Source organism: Xylocopa sonorina, chromosome 12 (genome assembly GCF_050948175.1).
Source record: "Xylocopa sonorina isolate GNS202 chromosome 12, iyXylSono1_principal, whole genome shotgun sequence".
Classification (NCBI taxonomy): Eukaryota; Metazoa; Arthropoda; class Insecta; order Hymenoptera; family Apidae; genus Xylocopa; species Xylocopa sonorina.
The window spans coordinates 5,644,295-5,664,230 of record NC_135204.1 but is presented as its reverse complement, the minus strand read 5'-3'; the positions used below and the strand labels follow the sequence as shown (position 1 = coordinate 5,664,230).

Genomic DNA, 19,936 nt, shown 5'->3' with positions numbered 1-19,936 from the left:
TAATTTAAGCGAACTAACATTAAAAATCAACCAGCAATTTCCATATAAAAGAACACCTTTCGAAGTACAATTTATCTTTATTCGAATATTTTCCAACCAACATTTCTAGATTTGAAATACATCTTTGAAAAATTCCCAAAATAAATACAGCTCTAATTTAAGTGAACCAAAAAATTAAAAAACAAGCAGCAACGCGCGCAAAGAGAATTAGGGAGCCTAAAAGTCCCCAGCGTCGGGACCAGAGGCTCGAACCTCGTAGCTCCAAAATGGCGTCGTAACTGAAACGACAACCACAGCATGGCCGCCGTAACTTTTACGAACGGTTTTCTGCCGCGTTAATTCTGTTTGCTCGATGCTCCCTGCCCTTTTTCAGAACGTTACCTCTATCTGGATCGCGGCCACAATCGACGGTTCACAGCTATCCGTTCTCTGACGAGCGATTCGCAAAATGTGGGTCGTTTACTCTCGAAACTTCGTCCGCTCGTCTATTCTTTCGCGCTGCTCATCCGTCGCGATGGTCCCAACCAGGCTGATCAGCCTCTGCCACTCTCGATCGCGTTTCAAACTGGTTGCTGACTCACCTAAGCCCTGTCAATTGACTTTATCGCTGGTCAATCGAGTTACCTGCTTCTCGTTCGCGTAGAAATATGCAGATTTGTGAACACGCGATTCGATGAGAATCGTCTGCGATGAATGCTCGCGACGGACGATTTGTCTCGCTTGTTCGACGCTTCGTTAACTTCTTGAAAAAGAATTCGCTTCTTAACGAGCATAATTAATTCTCGTTCTGTTTTATTTTGTTTCCGTTAGTTTCAACGGTGATTGAATTGTCGGAACGTGAAATTTATTGTGTAATGATTTTATTTATTTACGTAAGGATGATTTTTTAGTTTTTTATTTAGTGGAATTTGATAAGAGTGCAGGAATATTTATTAGAGGAGATGTTGTTGGCAAACTTTCTCAGCGTTTTTACGATTTGACAGAGTATTCTCGCACGAGTGATCTCACGGATTCGCGCGATGGAATAATGTCAGCGACTCGTTAAGCAGCCTCGTTTTCAGTAAACGAAGGCGGCGTTTCTTCGAACGCGGCAGAAATCAGTTGACAATGAGTTTCAGGAGCTGTGCAGAACTTTTCAGACGATTTAATTGCGAGTCTCTCGTCCCGTTTCGTTTCAGTCCTCATCGAAGCAGATGAATTCCACGCGAACAGACGTCCCTGGGACGATATTAAGCCCCATTTACACGCACGAAACCAATTGCACATCGTGTCTTTTCTGATCCTCACGAAATTTTGCGTCTCGATCGACGTCTTATTTTCTCTGCGAACAAAATATTCATATCCAATCATTTCTTCTTTAACAAATGAACACTCGTGTCTTCAGAAGTGAAAGTAAATTTATATACAAAAAACCAAAGAATACAATTTTATGTATTTCAGCAAAATTCTAAAATGTAATAAAAGTACAGGTAATCACAAAATGAATTGTAATGAATTTTTATACGATATACGTGAAAGTTCTTCTACACTAAAAAAGGAAATTAAATACAATTTAACAAGTTTAACAATTCAATTTTAAATCCTCTTGCAAAAGATTATAGAAAACACGAGAACAAAAAGTACGTATCGATTCCATTCGGACGAAAACTGTAACACCTCTAGCAGCGTCCAATCAGCTAAATCCATCATTTCTTACTTATTAGAGGTAATTAACATCATTTTTCATGGAACTATCGTTCATCTGCCCACGAATTTTCCTCGACAGAAGCCTGCATCGTTCAGTTCGTCGCGTTTCCAGGGAAAACAAGCTAAGTTCTAGTTGTATCGCGATATCCAAAATCAGGATCGTGGCGGATGAGCAGCGTGCACCATCGCGCAGGGGTCACGTAACCGCGATGGTGTCCCCGTGTCACGTGGGCACGCGATTTATAGCCGACAGTTCCCGAAATTCCGTTGATTACGATTTACCTTACGTTCAGCTGGCTCTTTCGCCTGTCGTTCGGTTGGCCGTAACATTTGTCATGCAGGTACCGCCATGAATCGTGTCCACGATTCGCTCGAGTTCAGAGTACCTTGCGTTTGTACTTCGAGGATCGTACTTTCGTAGAAAAGAATGGAATTATTCCATCGTAAGTTGTTCTTTTCTTGACAGCAAGTTATCTAATTGTAAATATGGTGCAATGAAACGATTTCTTGCTTGAATTTATTATTTATTATTGTGTTTAACTGTGAAATATTAGGAAATTTAATATGATATTGCAATACTTTTTTGAGAGAGAGTTGTTCGTATTTTGAGAACAAGAATTGTCCACTGTACGTTGCGTTTGTGCTTCGAGGATCGTACTTTCGTAGGAAAGAATGGAATTATTCCATCGTAAGTTGTTCTTTTCTTGACAGCAAATTATTCAATTGCAAATGTGGTGCAATGGGACGCTTTCTTGTTTGAATTTATTATTTATGATTGTGAACTGTGAAATATTAGGAAATTTAATATGTTATTGGAATTTTTTCTTTTGAGGGAGTTTTTCGTATTTGGAAGAGAAGAATTGTTTGATTTGAATGGTTATTTTAGATTGTTACGCTTGTCCTTTCTCAGTCGGGTCGGTTTTGTTCACTGACTCGGGTCTCGAGTTACTTGAAATTGATTCATCAATGTGAACCTGTAATTACCTCATTTGAAACGTTCGTTTGAATTCGAGTAACGTGAAACCGGTTGATTAATGTGACCCTGGTATTTTACTTGGCTCCGAGCGGATTTTCAACGATGTGAACTGTAACGCGCGACGTGTGCTCGAAAAAAGGTATTTAAAAAGTGAATCATTTACTTTAGTCATCAATTTTCTTACAGTAGAGTGTTTCTAAGTAATTTTACTTGGAACGTCTAGCGAACTAATTCAAATTCAAGTGGATACCATGAACTGGTATGGCTTCAATTGTCAGCTGCTTGAAAAGTTGAATCACTTCGACAGAAATGAATTACTTGACTTGTAATTTTCACTCAAATTTAGTTTCAAAAGCACGCACTTGGATCCAAGTCGCTGAAAGAAAAAGAGCAAGTATAAAAAATTCAAATACCAGTTCAATTCGATTACTCTGTACCAAATAAATTGGCACACCAACCCCAATGTCTATCAAATCGACGCCTCAACGAAAGTCAGCTGATTCATCAACACCTTAAACGCAACGCGAAGCAAGCTTCCAGCAATAAGAATCGCAGAACTTATCCATCATTTCTCAATTCTCAGCAATTATCCTTAAAACGTGGATTTCGTACGCAGGAAATCAAGTCAGTTACGTGTCGCGTTTGCCTCGAAAAATCATAGAACACCATTCGCATCGCGCATCGCGATCTTCAGCGCGTTGAACGCAACTCGCAGCAAACTTCCACTAAAAAAGATCGCATAACTAGTCCACCATTTCCCAATTCTCAGCAATTATCCTTAGAGTTAGTGAATTTTGTACGCAGAAAGTCAAGCAAATTACGTGTCGCATTTGCCTCGAACAATCATAGAACACCATTCGCATCGCGCATCGCGATTTTCAGCGCGTTGAACGCAACTCGCAGCAAACTTCCACTAAAAAAGATCGCCACTATTTCTCAATTCTCAGCAATAATCCTTAGAGTTAGTGAATTTCGTACACAGGAAATCAAGCCAATTGTGTATCGCTTTAGGGTCGAAAAATCGCAGCGCACCATTCGCCTCGCGCGTCGCCAACGAATTAAAGTGGAAGCTAAAAACGATCGCAGAATCGAAACGTCGAACCGTCAACAGCACTGGCAGCCCTTAAATTATAACCGCGTACGTAAATACGGGACGAGGAGGTCCCGTGGAAAGTGAAGGAGGAATCGTTGATGGGACATTTTAGCGTAACGACCGGGTGCTCGATGAGACGTTAATAATAACCAGACTTCGAGTAACGAGCGCCCCGTTTCTTCGTCTCTGGACGCCCAGAGAGGGTCGAAGTAAAAAGCGTACACTTGAAAAGGAGCTGCAGACGGGTTTCGAACGGAGTATCGCCTGGCTCGTGATTATTTCGATGATAATGAGACGATTTCTTTTTTATTCTTATTATTCTGCTGAGACTTGTCTTTCTAAGACGATTAAAGGGGTTGCTTGTGATATTTTTGTGAAATTCTCACGTATCAGTGTTACTTCTATTCTTCTCAGTTTTTCATACATTCATTTTGGGACTTTTGTAGTTTATTAAAAAAAGAAAGAAAGAAACAGAGGATTGCTTTGAGTGAATTGAAGTAAAGAAGAAGAAGATGATTTTGTACAGTAATTAATACAATTTTTGTACATTCAATTTGGGACTTTTGTAATTTATTAGGAAAGAAAGAAAGAAACAGAGGGTTGCTTTGAGTAAGTTGAAGTAAAGAAGAAGAAGATACTTTTGTACAGTAATTAATACAATTTTTATACATTCAATTTGGGACTTTTGTAGTTTATTAAAAAAGAAAGAAAGAAACAGAGGGTTGCTTTGACTAAATTGAAGTAAAGAAGAAGAAGATACTTTTGTACAGTAATTAATACAATTTTTATACATTCAATTTGGGACTTTTGTAGTTTATTAGAAAAGAAAGACAAAAACAGAGGGTTGCTTTGAGTAAATTGAAGTAAAGAAGAAGAAGATACTTTTGTAAAATATTCGTACAGTAATTAGTACAATTTTTACGCAGATTTCAAATGAAATAGACAGAATACAAAAGTACACACGTTGTTAAATTAGAGTAAATACGGAATACCAATTTAAAGAGATAATTAAATGTATATTTAGAAAATCAGCCATTATGATGTTTGCAAATCGACGATAACGACTGGTAATTATCTAGCCGCGGCTTTAATTGCACCTGCCGCTTCTCTGTTAATAATGCCGCGAATGTCCATTACCGATTATTATCTGGAAGAACGAGAAACTTAAGTGTGTTTGAATTGCTCGCGAACTAATTCTGCGAGTCGACTCGCAGGATTAAAACATCGTCAACGCGAAGATGGATTAGAATTGATAAAATTCATTAGGCGCTCGCGCGTGCACCGATTATCGCGATTTCCATGGAAATAAATGAGCGGCGCTGGTAACATTCGCACTCGTCCGTTGTGCTTAGCGGAGTAATCATTGCGCTTGTTAAAGTGACATTAATACCAATTAAATTAGCCTGCTGAAAGTAGCGCTCCTAATAAAACCCCTGACCTCTTTCCAGGAAACGGCTAAAATTAGAACAAACTAGTTGCACTATATTAATCAAGCAAACAGAGAAAGAAACGGTTATTTTTAGTCCGGACACGGTCTGCGTGAAATAACTTTTGATTAACTCCGGAAAATGGGGTCCAATTATTCGTTGTATTAATCGCAATTAATTCTTTTTAATATTGTAAAAATAGTAGCAACTTGGATGCAAGTCGCTGTAAAAAACGAGCAGCTATAAAACAATTCAAATAGCAGTTAAAATTCGAGTAACTATGCCAAGTAGAATGGCACACCAACCCCAACTTCTGTCGAGTCGACTCCTCAACGAGAGTCAGCTGACTCATCGGCACCTCGAACGCAACGCGAAGCAAGCTTCCACTAAAAATGATCGCAGAACTTGTCCATTTCTCAGTTCACTTAGCAAGTTTCCTTGGAACGTGGACTTCGTACGCAGGAAATCGAGTCAGTCGCTGGTATCCACGCTGACCTATTCACGCTTCCGGAACTACAGCGTTTCAGGTGCCATTAATTACCAGCGTTCAGGCTTCGCCTCTCGATTCTCACTCTCTCGACCTTAGACGCAGAGTTCGAAGCGATCTAGCCCTTTGCACTACTATGTCGAGTGTGACTCGACATTAGTTTTTATCTCAGCTCCATTGTCGAGTCACATTCGACATTATTTCATGTTTAAAAATAAAATTAAAGATAAAATTGAAATAAAATTTGGAGTGCAAAGGGCTAGATTTCTGCAGCCAGCTGTCGTGAACTCGTTGCGATCTATGCTTGACGCGGTTCACCGGATGTGTGACCACGTTTCGCTTCGAGAGGAAGCGGATGATAATGGCTGCGTGGCGTCTCGCGTATGAGTGTCGAGAATTGAGAAACCTTGGGATTAAGGTCTTTGAAATTTGGTTGTTAATAGTTTCTGAGGAACAGTTTCTGAGTGGTTCTAGGGATTTTGTTAGTGATTGTTTTGGGTTGTCGAAAGAAAGATGGGGAATTTGTTTGTGTCGCTGCGTTGATGATGATGAAACTTTGTTCAGAAATGTAGAACTTATTTATATTATAATCTAAAAGTGTTAATATTGAAACGACTGATGGAACCAGTCGCATTAGCTGATAATAATCGTACTTAAATAAAGTTTCTGTGTGGTTCTAGAAATTTTATCAGTGGTTGTTTTGAGTTATTGAAAGAAAAATGGGGAATTCGTTTGTGTCGTTGCGTTGATGATGCTGAAACTTTGTTTAGAAATGCAAAACTTATTTAATAATATAAATAATAATATAAAAGTTTTAATGTTGAAACGACTGGTGGAACCAATCGCATTAACTGATAACAATCGTACTTAAATAAAGTTTCTGTGTGACTCTGAGAATTTGATCAGTAATTATTCTAAGTTTTCGAAAGAAAAATGAAGAATTCGTTTGTGTTGCGTTGATGATGCTGAAACTTCATTTAAAAACGCAGAACTAATTCATAATAACATATAAAACTGTTAATATCGAAACGACTGATGGAACCAGTCGCGTCAGCCGACAGCAATCGCATTTAAACAGACCTCAGGGGACGAATCCACGGGGCGAAGTTTCGCTCAACTAACCAAATGAAATACGACAATGTCGCGTCAGCCAGTTTTCATAAATTTCAACCGCGCGAAAGGTATCCCCGCTAACCATTCAACACTCGCTATTCAACTAATTCAACGGGTAACCGCATGAAACAAAGGCGCTCTGGGGGGGAAAAAGAAAAATTGGGGCTGAAATGCGGGAGCATCAGCGAATCTCGCGGGGGTGCGCATCAGCCTGGAACAAAGCCGTAGCCGCATAACGTCAAAAGCCAGGCAACAAAGCAGACATTCCTCCCGTCGAGGTGCATGTACGTACACGCGAAGCTGCGCCCAACCCTTGTTGCGATCCGCCAGCCTCTCGTCAGACAATATTAACGCGGTTACGCGACGGAAAACGCGGAGACTCCTTCGAAATTAGGCGGTTGTTGCTAGCGCGCGAACTGGGATTTAACCAGTCTGCGGAAACACGCGCCATTTTGGTTCTACTGCGAGCAAAAATTTCGATGCGTCCTCTCGTTTCGAAATTGGACAACTTCGAAAAAATGCAAGCACAGTTAAAATGCAATTCTTGTAAGATTGCGATCGACCCACTTGTTGCACTTGCAAATTGTATTAATTGAGGAGTTTATAATTTTGTCACCAGTGGTTTTTTATTATCAGACACGTGCTAGTTTCATTTTGTTCGATAAGAATCGAGACAATTACTTTGAACGATTTTTAAAAATTCGTTAGTGACGATTATATTAATATATGTCTCTTCTACCTTTATCTCAGTGACACACTATATTTGTTTTAAAAAACGAGCTGCACAGAAAGAACGAAAACTTTCGTAGAGTGCAATTAACTGGAGCAACAGTCGTCGGATGGTAACCCAATTAAGCAGAGTCCTTCTCCTACGCGACGCCATTCCAGCAGATTAGAACGCCCCTGTACTTCCTGGGAAATCACGAAACACAATTCCCCGCGAAACGAGTCCACCTTTATCGCTGGTGATCATCTCATTTCCTTCCATGCGTGTTGCCTCAAACTAAAAAAAAAAAGATTGTGCGCCAATATCATACTCTGAGCCATCATTGACCTTGCCAGCTGATAATGGTGATCATCTCGTTTCCTTGCATGCGTGTTTCCTCAAACTAAAAAAAAAAAAAGATTGTGCGCCAATATCATACTCTGAGCCATCATCGACCTTGCCAGCTGACAAACCTGCTGTTCTGGAACTCCTCAGTCGAAATTAACCCACTTAACGACGTGCCACGCGACGATTTCCAGTGGAATTCGGTTGCATCTGTCCTCAACTGACAAGTTTCAGGCCTGATTTCGCGCGCGACACCTGAGCACCAGAATTTCCAGGGTCCTCCGTGTTTCAAGGACGAGGATGGAGGCCTCCGCGAGGCGCTGAGCCTGTCCTTTCCCAGGAATGGCAGCTGGTTTGGCTCGAGGCTTGGCGATGAACAGACGCGTCGCACGACGAGGACCAGGATTATTGGGGTGCAGAATGTTTGCAGCTAGACTTAGGGCGAAGGCGGAGCAATATAGCGGTTGAAGGACTCGGGGAATTCATTTTGGGGAGAATGGTGGAAGTTTCTTTGTTGGGGTACCAGTTGCAATATAGGGCTTTCCAATTGTCTCGCGGATGTTTGGACTGTTCAGTACTTGTTATTAATACGAACTGGTCGGTCCAACAGAGCAGTTTCCTGTTCTGTGTATACTTTTTCTTTGACTACTTGGTTGTTTAGACGCGTATTCTGTGGGCTTCTGCTTGTACAAGCAAATTGATGGATTCTGGTACTGCGGATGAATATCAGTACAAATACAACCGATAAATTAGAACTTCTATTGCCAAATATACAGAATAGCTATTTCTTTCGTCATTTTATAAAACATTAATTGCTCGCAACCACAACAGAGCAGTTTCCTGTTCTATGTATACTTTTTCTTTGACTACTTGGTTGTTTAGACGCGTATTGTGTGGGCTTCTGCTTGTACAGGCAAATTGATGGATTCTGGTACTGCAGAGAATATCAGTACAAATACAACCGATAAATTAGAAATTCTATGGCTAACTATACACAATAGCTATTTATTTCGTCGTTTTACAAGACATTAATTGCTCACAAACGCGAATACATCTTCTAAATCTACTATTTCATTGAGAAACACCATGAATTCCTATTGGAGAACGTTTATTCACCCCGCGCGTCGCTTTCTCCATTTTGGTTCCACTCCCAAAACGATTTAAACGCAAGAGGAGGACCCAGCTCGGTGGCTATTTGCGTTTCACTTCGCCAGCTGACGGAAAGACGTTCTCCAGGCGAGTTAAACACGCGCGATTCGTCTCGTCGCGCGCACCAGCCGCTGTTTGCTTTAAACACGGAAACACGCGCACCAGCGCCAAACAGCGGAGGTTATGTCCACGCGAACAGTTTGTCGGCCCATTGTACGGCCTTTTCGTCGAGCGGAAGTGTCCTTCGACCAGGTTCCGGCTGCCTCGAAATTCCCGTTTCGGGGATAAGATTCAGGAAACGCGAGACACGTCCACCTTCGTCGCGCGCAATTAACATTAACAGTGTTGCACATGGCTCTCGAGGAAGCAAAGTGTCCGACGAAACGATGGCGTTGCAGTCGTTTCGAAAATCGCGTTTCGTCGAGTCGAGCGTGTAAGAATTGTTGCACAAGAGTCCTTTGTTTCAATTAATTGCGTACTGTAATGTGTGTAATGAGAAATGATACACAGAGTGTTTCGTTTACAACTTTCTTATTGTTAGTAGTAAAATGAAAACTTATTTTTGAATTGACGTTACTATTGAATGACATGGTTCTTTAATATCATTAATGGCGAGGGGAATTCGTGATATGCTATATAACTGGATCGAGTCAAACCTTTTAGTGGATTAAACCTACCCAAAACCGTTTACATTACCCCAAAAATCGCTTAATTTGAATCCTCCATTGATCTTTTCAAAATCAAAACAGTAGATGCAATCAATTTAAACGAAACGCTCGGTACATCATCTTCATCAATTTCTAAAAACAGCTCTGAAAAATCTCTCACTCAGGGTGCACAAAAAAAAAGCGAAACCACAAGGTTCCAAGTGTCCGCAAAGCCCACAACTACGAAGGCGTCATCACCGTTTGGCGGCGAGTTTCGCTCGCCAACATCGCCCATCGTCGAGCTGAAAATTTCCATGAACCACCCTTCGAAGCCAGCTCGAACAAAAACACTGCACTTTCGCGGCAGAGAAGATGCTCTGCAACAATCGATGCGGTCGCTGGCTCTCGCCGCTTCCTGGTGACCGTTTCGAGGACCCTGCGACCGTGCCCAGCGTACAGACTTCACCCTGTGGACGGTTTTCCGGCGTGTAACATGCTCGCAGACCGCGTGCTCTGGAATGGAAGTCAGTGAGCCACCTGAGGAGGACGTGGACCGATCGATAGGCAGGCTCGACACCACTTCCGGCATAGGGGGCCACTTGAGGCCGCAGAACTCGAGCGTGGCCGCATCTGAGGACCTGTATCAGTCTCAGAACGTGACCTTGACAGCAATCAAAGGCGTGGTGATCATCAGCATCATCGTAACAGCTCTGATAGGAAACGCTTTGGTCATCGCCAGTGTCAGACGGCACAGGAAGCTGAGGGTGCCCACGAATCGCTACGTGGTGGGCCTGGCGGTCGCTGACTTCCTCGTCGCCGTCTGCGCGATGTCCTTCAACGCGTCCGTCGAGCTGACTGGCGAGTGGATGTTTGGCGAGTTCATGTGCAACCTGTGGTGCTCGCTGGACGTGTACTTCTCGACAGCGTCTATATTGCATTTGTGTTGCATCAGCGTGGACAGGTACTACGCCATTGTCAGGCCGTTGGAGTACCCGGCGATCATGAGAAAGTTGACTGTGACCTGTATGCTGGGCAGTGCCTGGTTGCTGCCTGCTTTGATCAGCTTCGTGCCCATCTTCATGGGCTGGTACACCACTGTGGAGCACTTGAAATATCTCAGCGAGAATCCCAAGGTAGAGGTGATGCTGGTTTCTTTGTTGGACTTTCTTTTGATAGGGATCTCTGAGGTTTTGTGCACTGCAGACTGTGGTTCTTGCTCTGGTTCTACTCCAGATGTTGGTTATGTGCTCTGTGATAAGTTGAAAAGTTGGTTTTGGGTTACATTGTGGGTTCTTCGTTTAAAAGTTATGATTTCGAGTCACAGATTTTGTTTTAAATATTTGTTGCACGCGCGGACATATTTATGTAGAATTCAAGCGTTTGCATCTCGTAGAAGGATACGCGTCGTCTTGGTTTAATCTCGATATTCTGTCTCATGAAGTAATACCGTTCACGACTGGAATACTTAATGCGATTTTGCCCAGCTCTATTTGCTTCCGTCTGTTTGTCATCCTTTACAAGAAAGGACACACGTAGCGGTGGCTAAGTTCACTCTGCCTGGAAGACATGGACGGCGATGGTGCAGGGCTTTTGGATGTAAGACGCGTCCTGGACCTTCGAAACGTTTCGCAGCATTGCAACTAGACTTGTCAAGGGCTCAGATGGCACACGACTGACTAAACGACTTATCTGTCTTAACAGTGTGTCATACAAGTGTCCAACTGAGTTAGTTGCAACGCTGACGCCATGTTGGAGTACTGACGTTAGGAAGATTGAGGATTGAGGTTGGGAAAGACAGTTGAGACGATGAAATCTTTTTCTTTGGTGATGAGGATTGGTTAGAAACATTGCTCGTTTGTTTTCTAAATATTTCTCTCTTTTGATTCGCGAAATTTTTCTACTTATTAAATATAAATTACGTGAATTAACTGATCGTGAAAATTCATGAAAATCAAAAAGCATTTGTACGCAATTTGTTCGTTTGATAGTATCTGATTTTCTTGTTTATATTTTTCGTACAAATTGTTCCTGCTTCGAGGAACCGTGTCCACGTCGAGATTCTTTGAAGATGAAGAGGCACAACTCATTGGGGAGAAAGCACCACTGGGAACGCCTCGAGGATGCTCTTCGAGTAGATATTAAAGTGAAAATTTTCAGAGCATGGTAATTTTCATTCCCACGTTGCGATTGAAAATGGAAATCCTTTCATAAAATGTGTACATATATATTTTCGTAATGACTCAAGAAAATTTTTCTAATTCACCCCCTCTTTACAAGAACGTACACAATAAATATCCAAATTATATTTCACTTAATTTATAGTAGTTTCAATTAATTTAATTTAGAAATTAGATTTCAATTCAATTCTATATCCTTCGTCCAGGGCAAATGATACGACACAGACACCAAATTAAAAAAGCATTCACCTCGCCCAACAGAACGACTCATCGTCCTCGAACAATCTCGACGAGCGATCGTTCACTTTCGCTGAAAAAATTCAACGGCAACTTGTCCGATTTAATGCGAGCAAATGCGAATTTAATGCCGCCGATTCGAGGTGGGTCTCGCCAGCGTTAATCCTGCGGGGGTAGGTTCGCTCCAGCTCGACAAGCGGCGTTCAATTTTCCCTCGTTGCCAAGTTAATAGAATACTTTATTGGATATTTACACTTTGGTCGCGCTAGACAGAATTTCAATCGGCGGAAGATCGAGGGAACGACGAAGCCTCGAGGGGTTGGCGCCTCGCTGGTTGGGGGGTTGCGAGCCTCGAGGAAAGCTGCGAGCAAGATGAACGACCTTCGAAATTTGCATGGAGATGATTTACCATCCACCTCTTACTCGAACGTGCTGTAAACGGAAACTGGGAATTAATAGCCTCGATAATTCTACGTCCACCGCCATGCGTTGCGTTTCACAACCCCTCGAATCTCGTTGCTTCGCTGCCTCCACCGTCTATTCGTGGTCGAAAATATTCCGCACGCGTTCTCGTCCGCTCCTCGTTAGTATAGATCGTTTCCTGGACCACTTCTGTCCATTGTCACTTTTTGTGTCGCGTTCTATATTCGTTGGTTTCTCGCAATGAGGAGGGGCTGGTACATTAATAGTAGGATTATGACTAAATTTAGGGTTCAAAATATGAGAGAGACTATCTGCTATCTTTTTTTTTCAATAGTCTATGCATTATTTATGTGATACGAATTTTAATTTTTCCCTTTATCAGCAAAATTGTAATAGTTTTTTAACTTGAAGGATGTAAGAAATAATTGTGGCTTTCTTGTTTAGAAAGCTATTGACAATTACAAAATTTGACATAACTTCATTACTAGTATAGAAAGTATTTAATTTGGAACGCGGATATTATTCTCAATACTTAATTTAAAGCTTGCGATAATTTTTTAACTGGGAGAATATAAGATAGAGTTTTCTTCTTTTTAGAAAATTATTCAGAACTACAAGATTTTAAGTAACTTCATTACGTACAAAAAGTATTTAATTTTGAACGCGAATATTATTCTCAATACTTAATTCAAAACTTGTGATAGTTTCTTAACTTGAAGAATATAAGAAAGAATTCGATATTTGTATATTTCTTTTCTACAAAACTATTGAGAACTACAAAATTTTAAATAACTTCATTGCGTACAAAAGGTATTTAATTTTTAACGTATTTAAATTCAAACATATAAGAATGTATAACAGCTTGCAAAATAGCGTTTCGAACCATCAAATGCCAATAATTCGCAAAAGAGACGAACAAGGAGCGATCACAGTCATGTTTTAAAGCTTGGAAGTCGAAGGGTAAGGCGAACCAGAGCAAAACTGATTTAACAAACATCAAGTGCTCTGAATTATCGCTATGTTTCCATGCTGCTCGAGGGAAGAAGGAGAGCATCTTCTCCGACCGCACAATGGTTCTTGTTCAAACCCAGCTGGCATAGTTTCCGTGCAACACACTCGGTTATTATATTCGAAGTCATATCCCCGTTGTTTTATAGCCACTCGCCTCTTCAGCGTTCGACCACTTCTAACTTTGCTCAGACGCATTGTGCGCTCGCGTCTGGTAATCCACAAACACACGCGCACGCTCGTTCGAAAGTATCCGATTGGTTATCGTTTTTAACGAACCTCTCTCGCGCAATATATGTGTATATATTATCCTCGCGATTATCGAACAGTGACCATTAGCAGATTTCATTAAGTAGACGCGTTTATTATATTTTTGTATCGATTACGGTCTCGTAATTGCACATCCGTTGCAATTACTTCTGTTATAATTTCGGATCTCATTTCACGCGAGTCTTGTTATTAGTATTACATTGCGCGATTTTAATTGGAACAGTGCACTCAGTATCGCTGTATCTTATCATTCTTCATTTGGTCTGCTGATAATTTAATGTCGAATTTTTTAAATACTTAATCAATGGCTAATTGTAATATGTCGTGCACAGCATTGATTTCGCATAGATCGCAATTTTTGGAAAAGTTATAAGATAAATCGATTATTTTATCGAAATTAATTTCTGTTAGTTACTTTTTGTAATCACATTATTGATGACACAGGTACTCTATATTTAATTGTCATGCACAGCATTGATTTTGCATCGATGGTAATTTTTTGCAAACTTATAACATAAATCGATTATTTTATCGAAATTAATTTCTCTCAGTTACTTTTTGTAATCACGCTATTGGCAACAGAGATACGCAACGATTTTATCAGCTGATATCCGTTTTAATAGAGCATAAAACGGGACGCGTAACATTTGGGGAAGTTCGCGATTGATATCGTAACTGTCGACACTCTTGAATAGAATATGTACGCGACGGTAGGTATATACAGAGAGAGAACGTGTGCAAACGGGCGCATTATTGTAATTTCACCTCGTAAAATTGCGGCCCGGAATGAAAGCGCCCACCGAAGGAACGTGCCGGTTTTATTACTTTTCCAGGTCGGGAATTTCCTCGCGAGTTTCTCGAACAATGTCACTACTTTCAACTGTTTCGGATAATAAAAACGCTGGGGATGCGAATTTCTACCGTCTCATCATTTCCAGCGACGGGAATCGCGAAGAAAGATACGAAAATATGGCAAACACCCAGTGTTTTTAGTTTTCAATCTCGCTTCTAATCGTTGACGATTTTACCACGATTTCTTATCGATTTTATTTTTATTCGTCTCTCCTCAATCATTCGCTATTATTTTTTTTCTTCGTTTTTCGACAATTTTTATTAGAACAATTTCCTCGATTTTAATATTGATATTCTTGTTTTAATTTTTATTCGTACATTTCCTTCTTTTTATTCGTTGTTTTAAAAATTTCTTCTGTCTCATCATTTCCAGCGACGAGAATCGCGAAGAAAGATACGAAAATATGGCAAACACCCAGTGTTTTTAGTTTCCAATCTCGCTTCTAATCGTCGACAATTTTACCACGATTTCTTATCGATTTTATTTTTATTCGTTTCTTCTCGATCATTCGCTAATATATTTTTAAACGCTATTATTTTTCTTCTTCGTTTTTCGACAATTTTTATTAGAACAATTTCATAAATTTTAATATTGATATTTCTGTTGTAATTTATATTCGTATATTTCCTTCTTTTTATTCGTTGTTTTAATTTCAGTATCTATTTTGAACGCCTGTAAGTCTTCCATTGGTTCTCCGCGTTTCCATTTCCGTTTCTTCATCCCTCTTCGTGGCCTTCTTCCAATTTAACCCCTCGATATCTTTTCACCCGCGTTATTGCCTCCCACACGGTGTATTTTTAACCCTTTCAACTTTATTCACAAGTTCCACGGTCCCATCCTGAAATTGAGCCCGCGAAACGTCTATTTTTAATTCCTACGCTTCTTCGTTATTAACTTCTTCCACCGCGACGGTCAATTTCCTTGTTTCGATAATGGATTTCGTTACTCCCGTAGCGGCGGTCCCCCTCCATTTCATTTCTAATTTTACCGCCACGATCAACCCCTCCTCAACCCCCCTCGCTTTTAATCTCCCAGAGTTTTCGCTTCCAATCTTACATTTTATACGACTTCTTTATAGCGCGCCTTCAATTTTCGTTTATTAATCCTTTCAACATTTCATTAACCCCTTCGATCAACCGTGACAGTATATAACTGGCGCTAAATTAGTTTTTAAGGAGATCAAATTCTAATCTCGTTGAAATTGTTTCGCGTTAAATACTTTAAGAAGACCAGCGAGAAAATTAATATTCTATTTATTTCATAAAACGTAGTACAGAATTTTTTGCAAAAGTTCAAGCAGTCTGTTTTGATTACTTTTATTCTTTTTTTTTAATGAATTGAAGAGTAAATTGAAAAATGTTTATTTGTTTAGTTGTGTCAGTAAGAAAGAAGTAGTAACAATGAGTCGTAGAAATTTCTTAGACACGGGGTATGTAGAGAAGTAGCGTCGATTAGGCATCAGTTCTCGATAAGTGAAGTTTCAGTTAATAAGTTCCTGATTAATCGGAGGCTTCTGCCGGAAAATACCGTCGAGAAAAGGTGGAAAACGAGACGGTGAAATATATTGCTGCGATAATGCACCGGGTACAATGAACCGTTCTGACAATGAAGGTTCTGTTAATTGAAATTCCGCCGTGGCATTAACTTTCATATTCCGCCGTCTTTTCGACAATAACTTTCTCGTGCTTTCGACGCGTTCGCGACGGTTTCTACACGTTTCATTTATCCACGCAATTATTCCATTACCTCTTCTGAAGAGAAGAAAAAAAAGTTGTATAAAAAAGTGAATGTAGCAGTAAATTTTTTTTTAAACAAAATTTATGTGGACGTTGCATTCGATTTGGAGTAATTTTCTTCAGTCGAGATAGGCATGTTTGTTTTCCTTTTTAATTAAAAATAATTTTTAAACGAAAAGCTTGAAAATTAATTATTCGAAGAAACGCGAAAATCGAGGCGAAAATGTTTTCGTGACGATTCGAAGCGAGAACGAGGTTGAACGAATACGTAAAGTTGTCCAATTAAGTGGTTTGAAAGTTGTACAAGTTCAGGGAAAAATACTGTAAGAAATGACTTAATGAGGTCCAAAAGTGGGGGTTTACGGACAGCTCTGATTTACTGCGACCGCAGTTCCAAACCTGCGAGCAGTTAAGGCAATCAGTGGGGAGAAATTGGTGGGTGAAAGGTCGATTGCTACAAATCGCTAAATAATTGCATCTTTCACATCGAAATATCCTTAACGCTTAAACTGAATTTATTCAAAGAATTTACTTCTTAAAAACGTAGGAATTTAAGGAAAATTTCAACAAAAAAAAAAAATAAATAAATAAATAAATGGAAAGGAGAATGTGTGTAAAAAATTCGAGAAATCTAAGCAATCTTCTTAGAATCCATCGTCCAACAACTCGAGCCAAAGGAAACACAGCGAAAGTAAATCTAATAACTGAAATATCAGAAAGTGCAGATTCAAAACAGTTCAGTTACAGAGGAGACCAAAGAAAAAGAATTCATCAGAAATATAACCAACATCTGAAATATCAGAAGCCTCAGTCGAGCCACCCTAGAGATTCGAATACAATTCGCCAGAGTAGAACCAAAAGAAACGTAGAAGAAAAGAATTCCAACAAAGAACCCGTTGCACGTTTCCAGAAAGTTCAAACAGATATTAAAATATTCTTTCTAAGAGAAGGAACATTCTTACTAAATCCAATGCACCCAACCTAACCTAATCTAACATAACCTATATAAGTCTCATAGTAACTTAACCTGAAAGTATTCAAATGAAAAATTGCCAAAAACAATGATATAGCGTACAATCGTCCAATCCAAATCTTTTTTATGCTTGTCTGTTATACGTAAGAATCGTTGTTGGATAATGACAGGTTGAGACCAACAAAATAAGTCCTTTCTTATTATTTGCTGATAATTTTAGGATTCGTTTGTTCAACATTTGCCAATGTTTGAATAGCACAATGTTGAAGTTCGATTTTTGCTCGTGCGTGAAAAATGCAATGCTAAAATCCAGTGCAGAACAACTTCTTAAGATCCAATAAGAGAATTTCGAAAGCCAGTTCTATCTTACGATCAGATCCTTCTGCTTATCTGGACAATGGGATCCTAGAATCTGATTGGATTGGACTATTCTACCCGTAATTGGACGAACCTACGGTTTATGTATATAATTCTTTTTTTACAATTGGATAATACTATTCTAGAACATGGTCCAACCTCCTAATTGAACAATTCCATCCTATTAGCCAATCCCGTTTAATAGCTCGACCTGTTAACTGGGTAAGACCAACCACGTCGACTCTAATTTAATATTTTTTATGTAATCATTCGTTCTTTTAACCAATGGATTTTCAAGATCCAAAAAGGCGCATATTAGAACTCCAATTCGTTTTTCATAAATTTCAATCCTACCTATGAAGAGAGCAGACAAATGACCCAGTCAACAGGTTAATCAGTGGCGCATTGACTTTATGGGACCCCAATCATTCATTCTTTTAACGATTACTCAAAAATTTCGCGAGCCAGTGCACTTTAAAGAGCCAAAAAAGGCGCACTTTAGAACTCCAATTCGTTTGTCATAAATTTCAATCCTACCTACGAAGAGAGCAGACAAGTGACCTAGTCAACAGGTTAACCAGTGGCGCATTGACTTCATGGGACCCCAAATAAATTTGAATTTCTTATCAAAATAAAAACTAGAGGAAAAATCTAAATTTACCACAGTTCTTACAATGTTAAACCCAAACGTTAAGTCACTGGTACTAAATTACAATCACACTCAATCCCTCGATCCAAGCCTAAGGAACACAATCCCAGTCTTGGCTGCCACTCCTGAATTTGGGACCTCAAATAAATTTAAATTTCGGATGAAAACGAAGACCCTACAAAAAATCCAAATTCACCACAGTTCTTACAGTGTTAAACCCAAACGTTAAGTCATTTTTGACTCTTTTGCTCATAAAATAACGCGCCACATAGATACCAACTGCAATCACGCCCAATCCCTCGATCCAAGCCCAAAGAACACAATCCCAATCTTGGCTGCCACTCCTGAATTTGGGACCCCAAATAAATTTGAATTTCTTATCAAAATAAAAACTAGAGGAAAAATCCAAATTTACCACAGTTCTTACAGTGTTAAACCCAAACGTTAAGTCACTTTTGACTCTTTTGCTCATAAAATAACGCGCCACTGGTACCAAATTACAATCACACCCAATTCCTCGATGCAATACCAAAGAATACAATCCCGATCTTGGCTCCTACTCCTGAAAAGTGTGCCAGGTAGCCCACCCCGTGAAATTGTCAGTGAATAATTGGGAATTATCACCCGCGGGTGTGCGATGGTGACTCAGAAGTGCATGTTCGTGCCGAACCAAGTGTACGCCGTGATAAGTTCCTCGGTCTCCTTCTGGGTACCCGGTCTGGTGATGATCGTGATGTACTACAAGATCTACAAGGAGGCAGTGCGTCAAAGGGAGGCGCTCAGCCGCGCCTCCAGCAATACCGTCCTGAACAGCGTTCACCTGCATCGAGCGTCGACGTCCAGGCATCCTTCGAGGGCGTCGCATCAGCTGTTGCTGCACCCGAGCGACGCCAGCGACTTTGGCAGGCCCGTCACCTACAGGACCGCCGCGGAACTGAACGTGGAGAACGGTGAGTGAACGCGCGCGGGAAAGTGAAAGACTCGCGCGAGCCTGCCGCCTCCGTGCGTATCCTCGAGGATAGATGTGTCATTAAAGGAATTAAGGTCAATCATGTTGCGTACTCTTAACGAGCGTCATCGTTTTGGGTGTGAATTTGTCTCCTTTTTTTCTTTCTTTGACTTCAATCGCACTGTGAGGGTTGCCTTAAACTTGTTGTGTTTTGTGGGGTGCTTATTGAGGCTTTACTTTTATTTGGTAAAATTGTCTAAGTTTTTTTATAATTTTGAACAGTGGTACCTTTTTTCTCCCTTTGGTCTCAATCGCACTGTGAGGGTTTCCTCAAAGTTTTTGTATCGTAGGATGGTTTTGTTGAGTTTGTTGTGTTTTGTGGGGTGCTTATTGGGGCTTTACTTTTATTTGGTAAAATTGTCTAAGTTTTTTTATCATTTCGAACGATGGTACCTTTTTTCTCTATTTGGTTTCAATCGCACTGCGATGGTTTCCTCAAAGTTTTTGTATTGTAGGATGGTTTTGTTGAGTTTGTTTATTTTTGTGGGGTGCTTATTGGAGCTTGATTTTTATTTGGTAAAATCGTCTAAGTTTCTTTAGAACTTCGCGGTTTTTTTTTTAGTGATTTTGTTGCTTATTGAGAACGATGGTAGCGTTTGTTTGTAGCGACCTTGT

General features: G+C 40.2%; 1 protein-coding gene across 3 annotated transcripts in view; it reads left to right on the top strand.

Moving 5' to 3' along the window:
* The window catches only part of LOC143430018 (octopamine receptor beta-1R), a 126,478-nt gene that overhangs the window by 78,659 nt on the left and 27,883 nt on the right, over window positions 1–19,936 (top strand). Inside the window, exons 1-2 of one of the 3 annotated variants that reach the window (XM_076905977.1) lie at window positions 10,025–10,762; window positions 18,965–19,262. The exons of 1 other annotated variant lie outside the window; for it this stretch is intronic. In XM_076905977.1, the coding sequence (XP_076762092.1) occupies window positions 10,148–10,762; window positions 18,965–19,262 (913 nt within the window). In that variant the 5' untranslated portion in view covers window positions 10,025–10,147. Of the gene's footprint in view, window positions 1–10,024; window positions 10,763–18,961; window positions 19,263–19,936 lie in introns of those variants that run through there. One more of the 3 variants, XM_076905976.1, reaches the window with a different exon arrangement.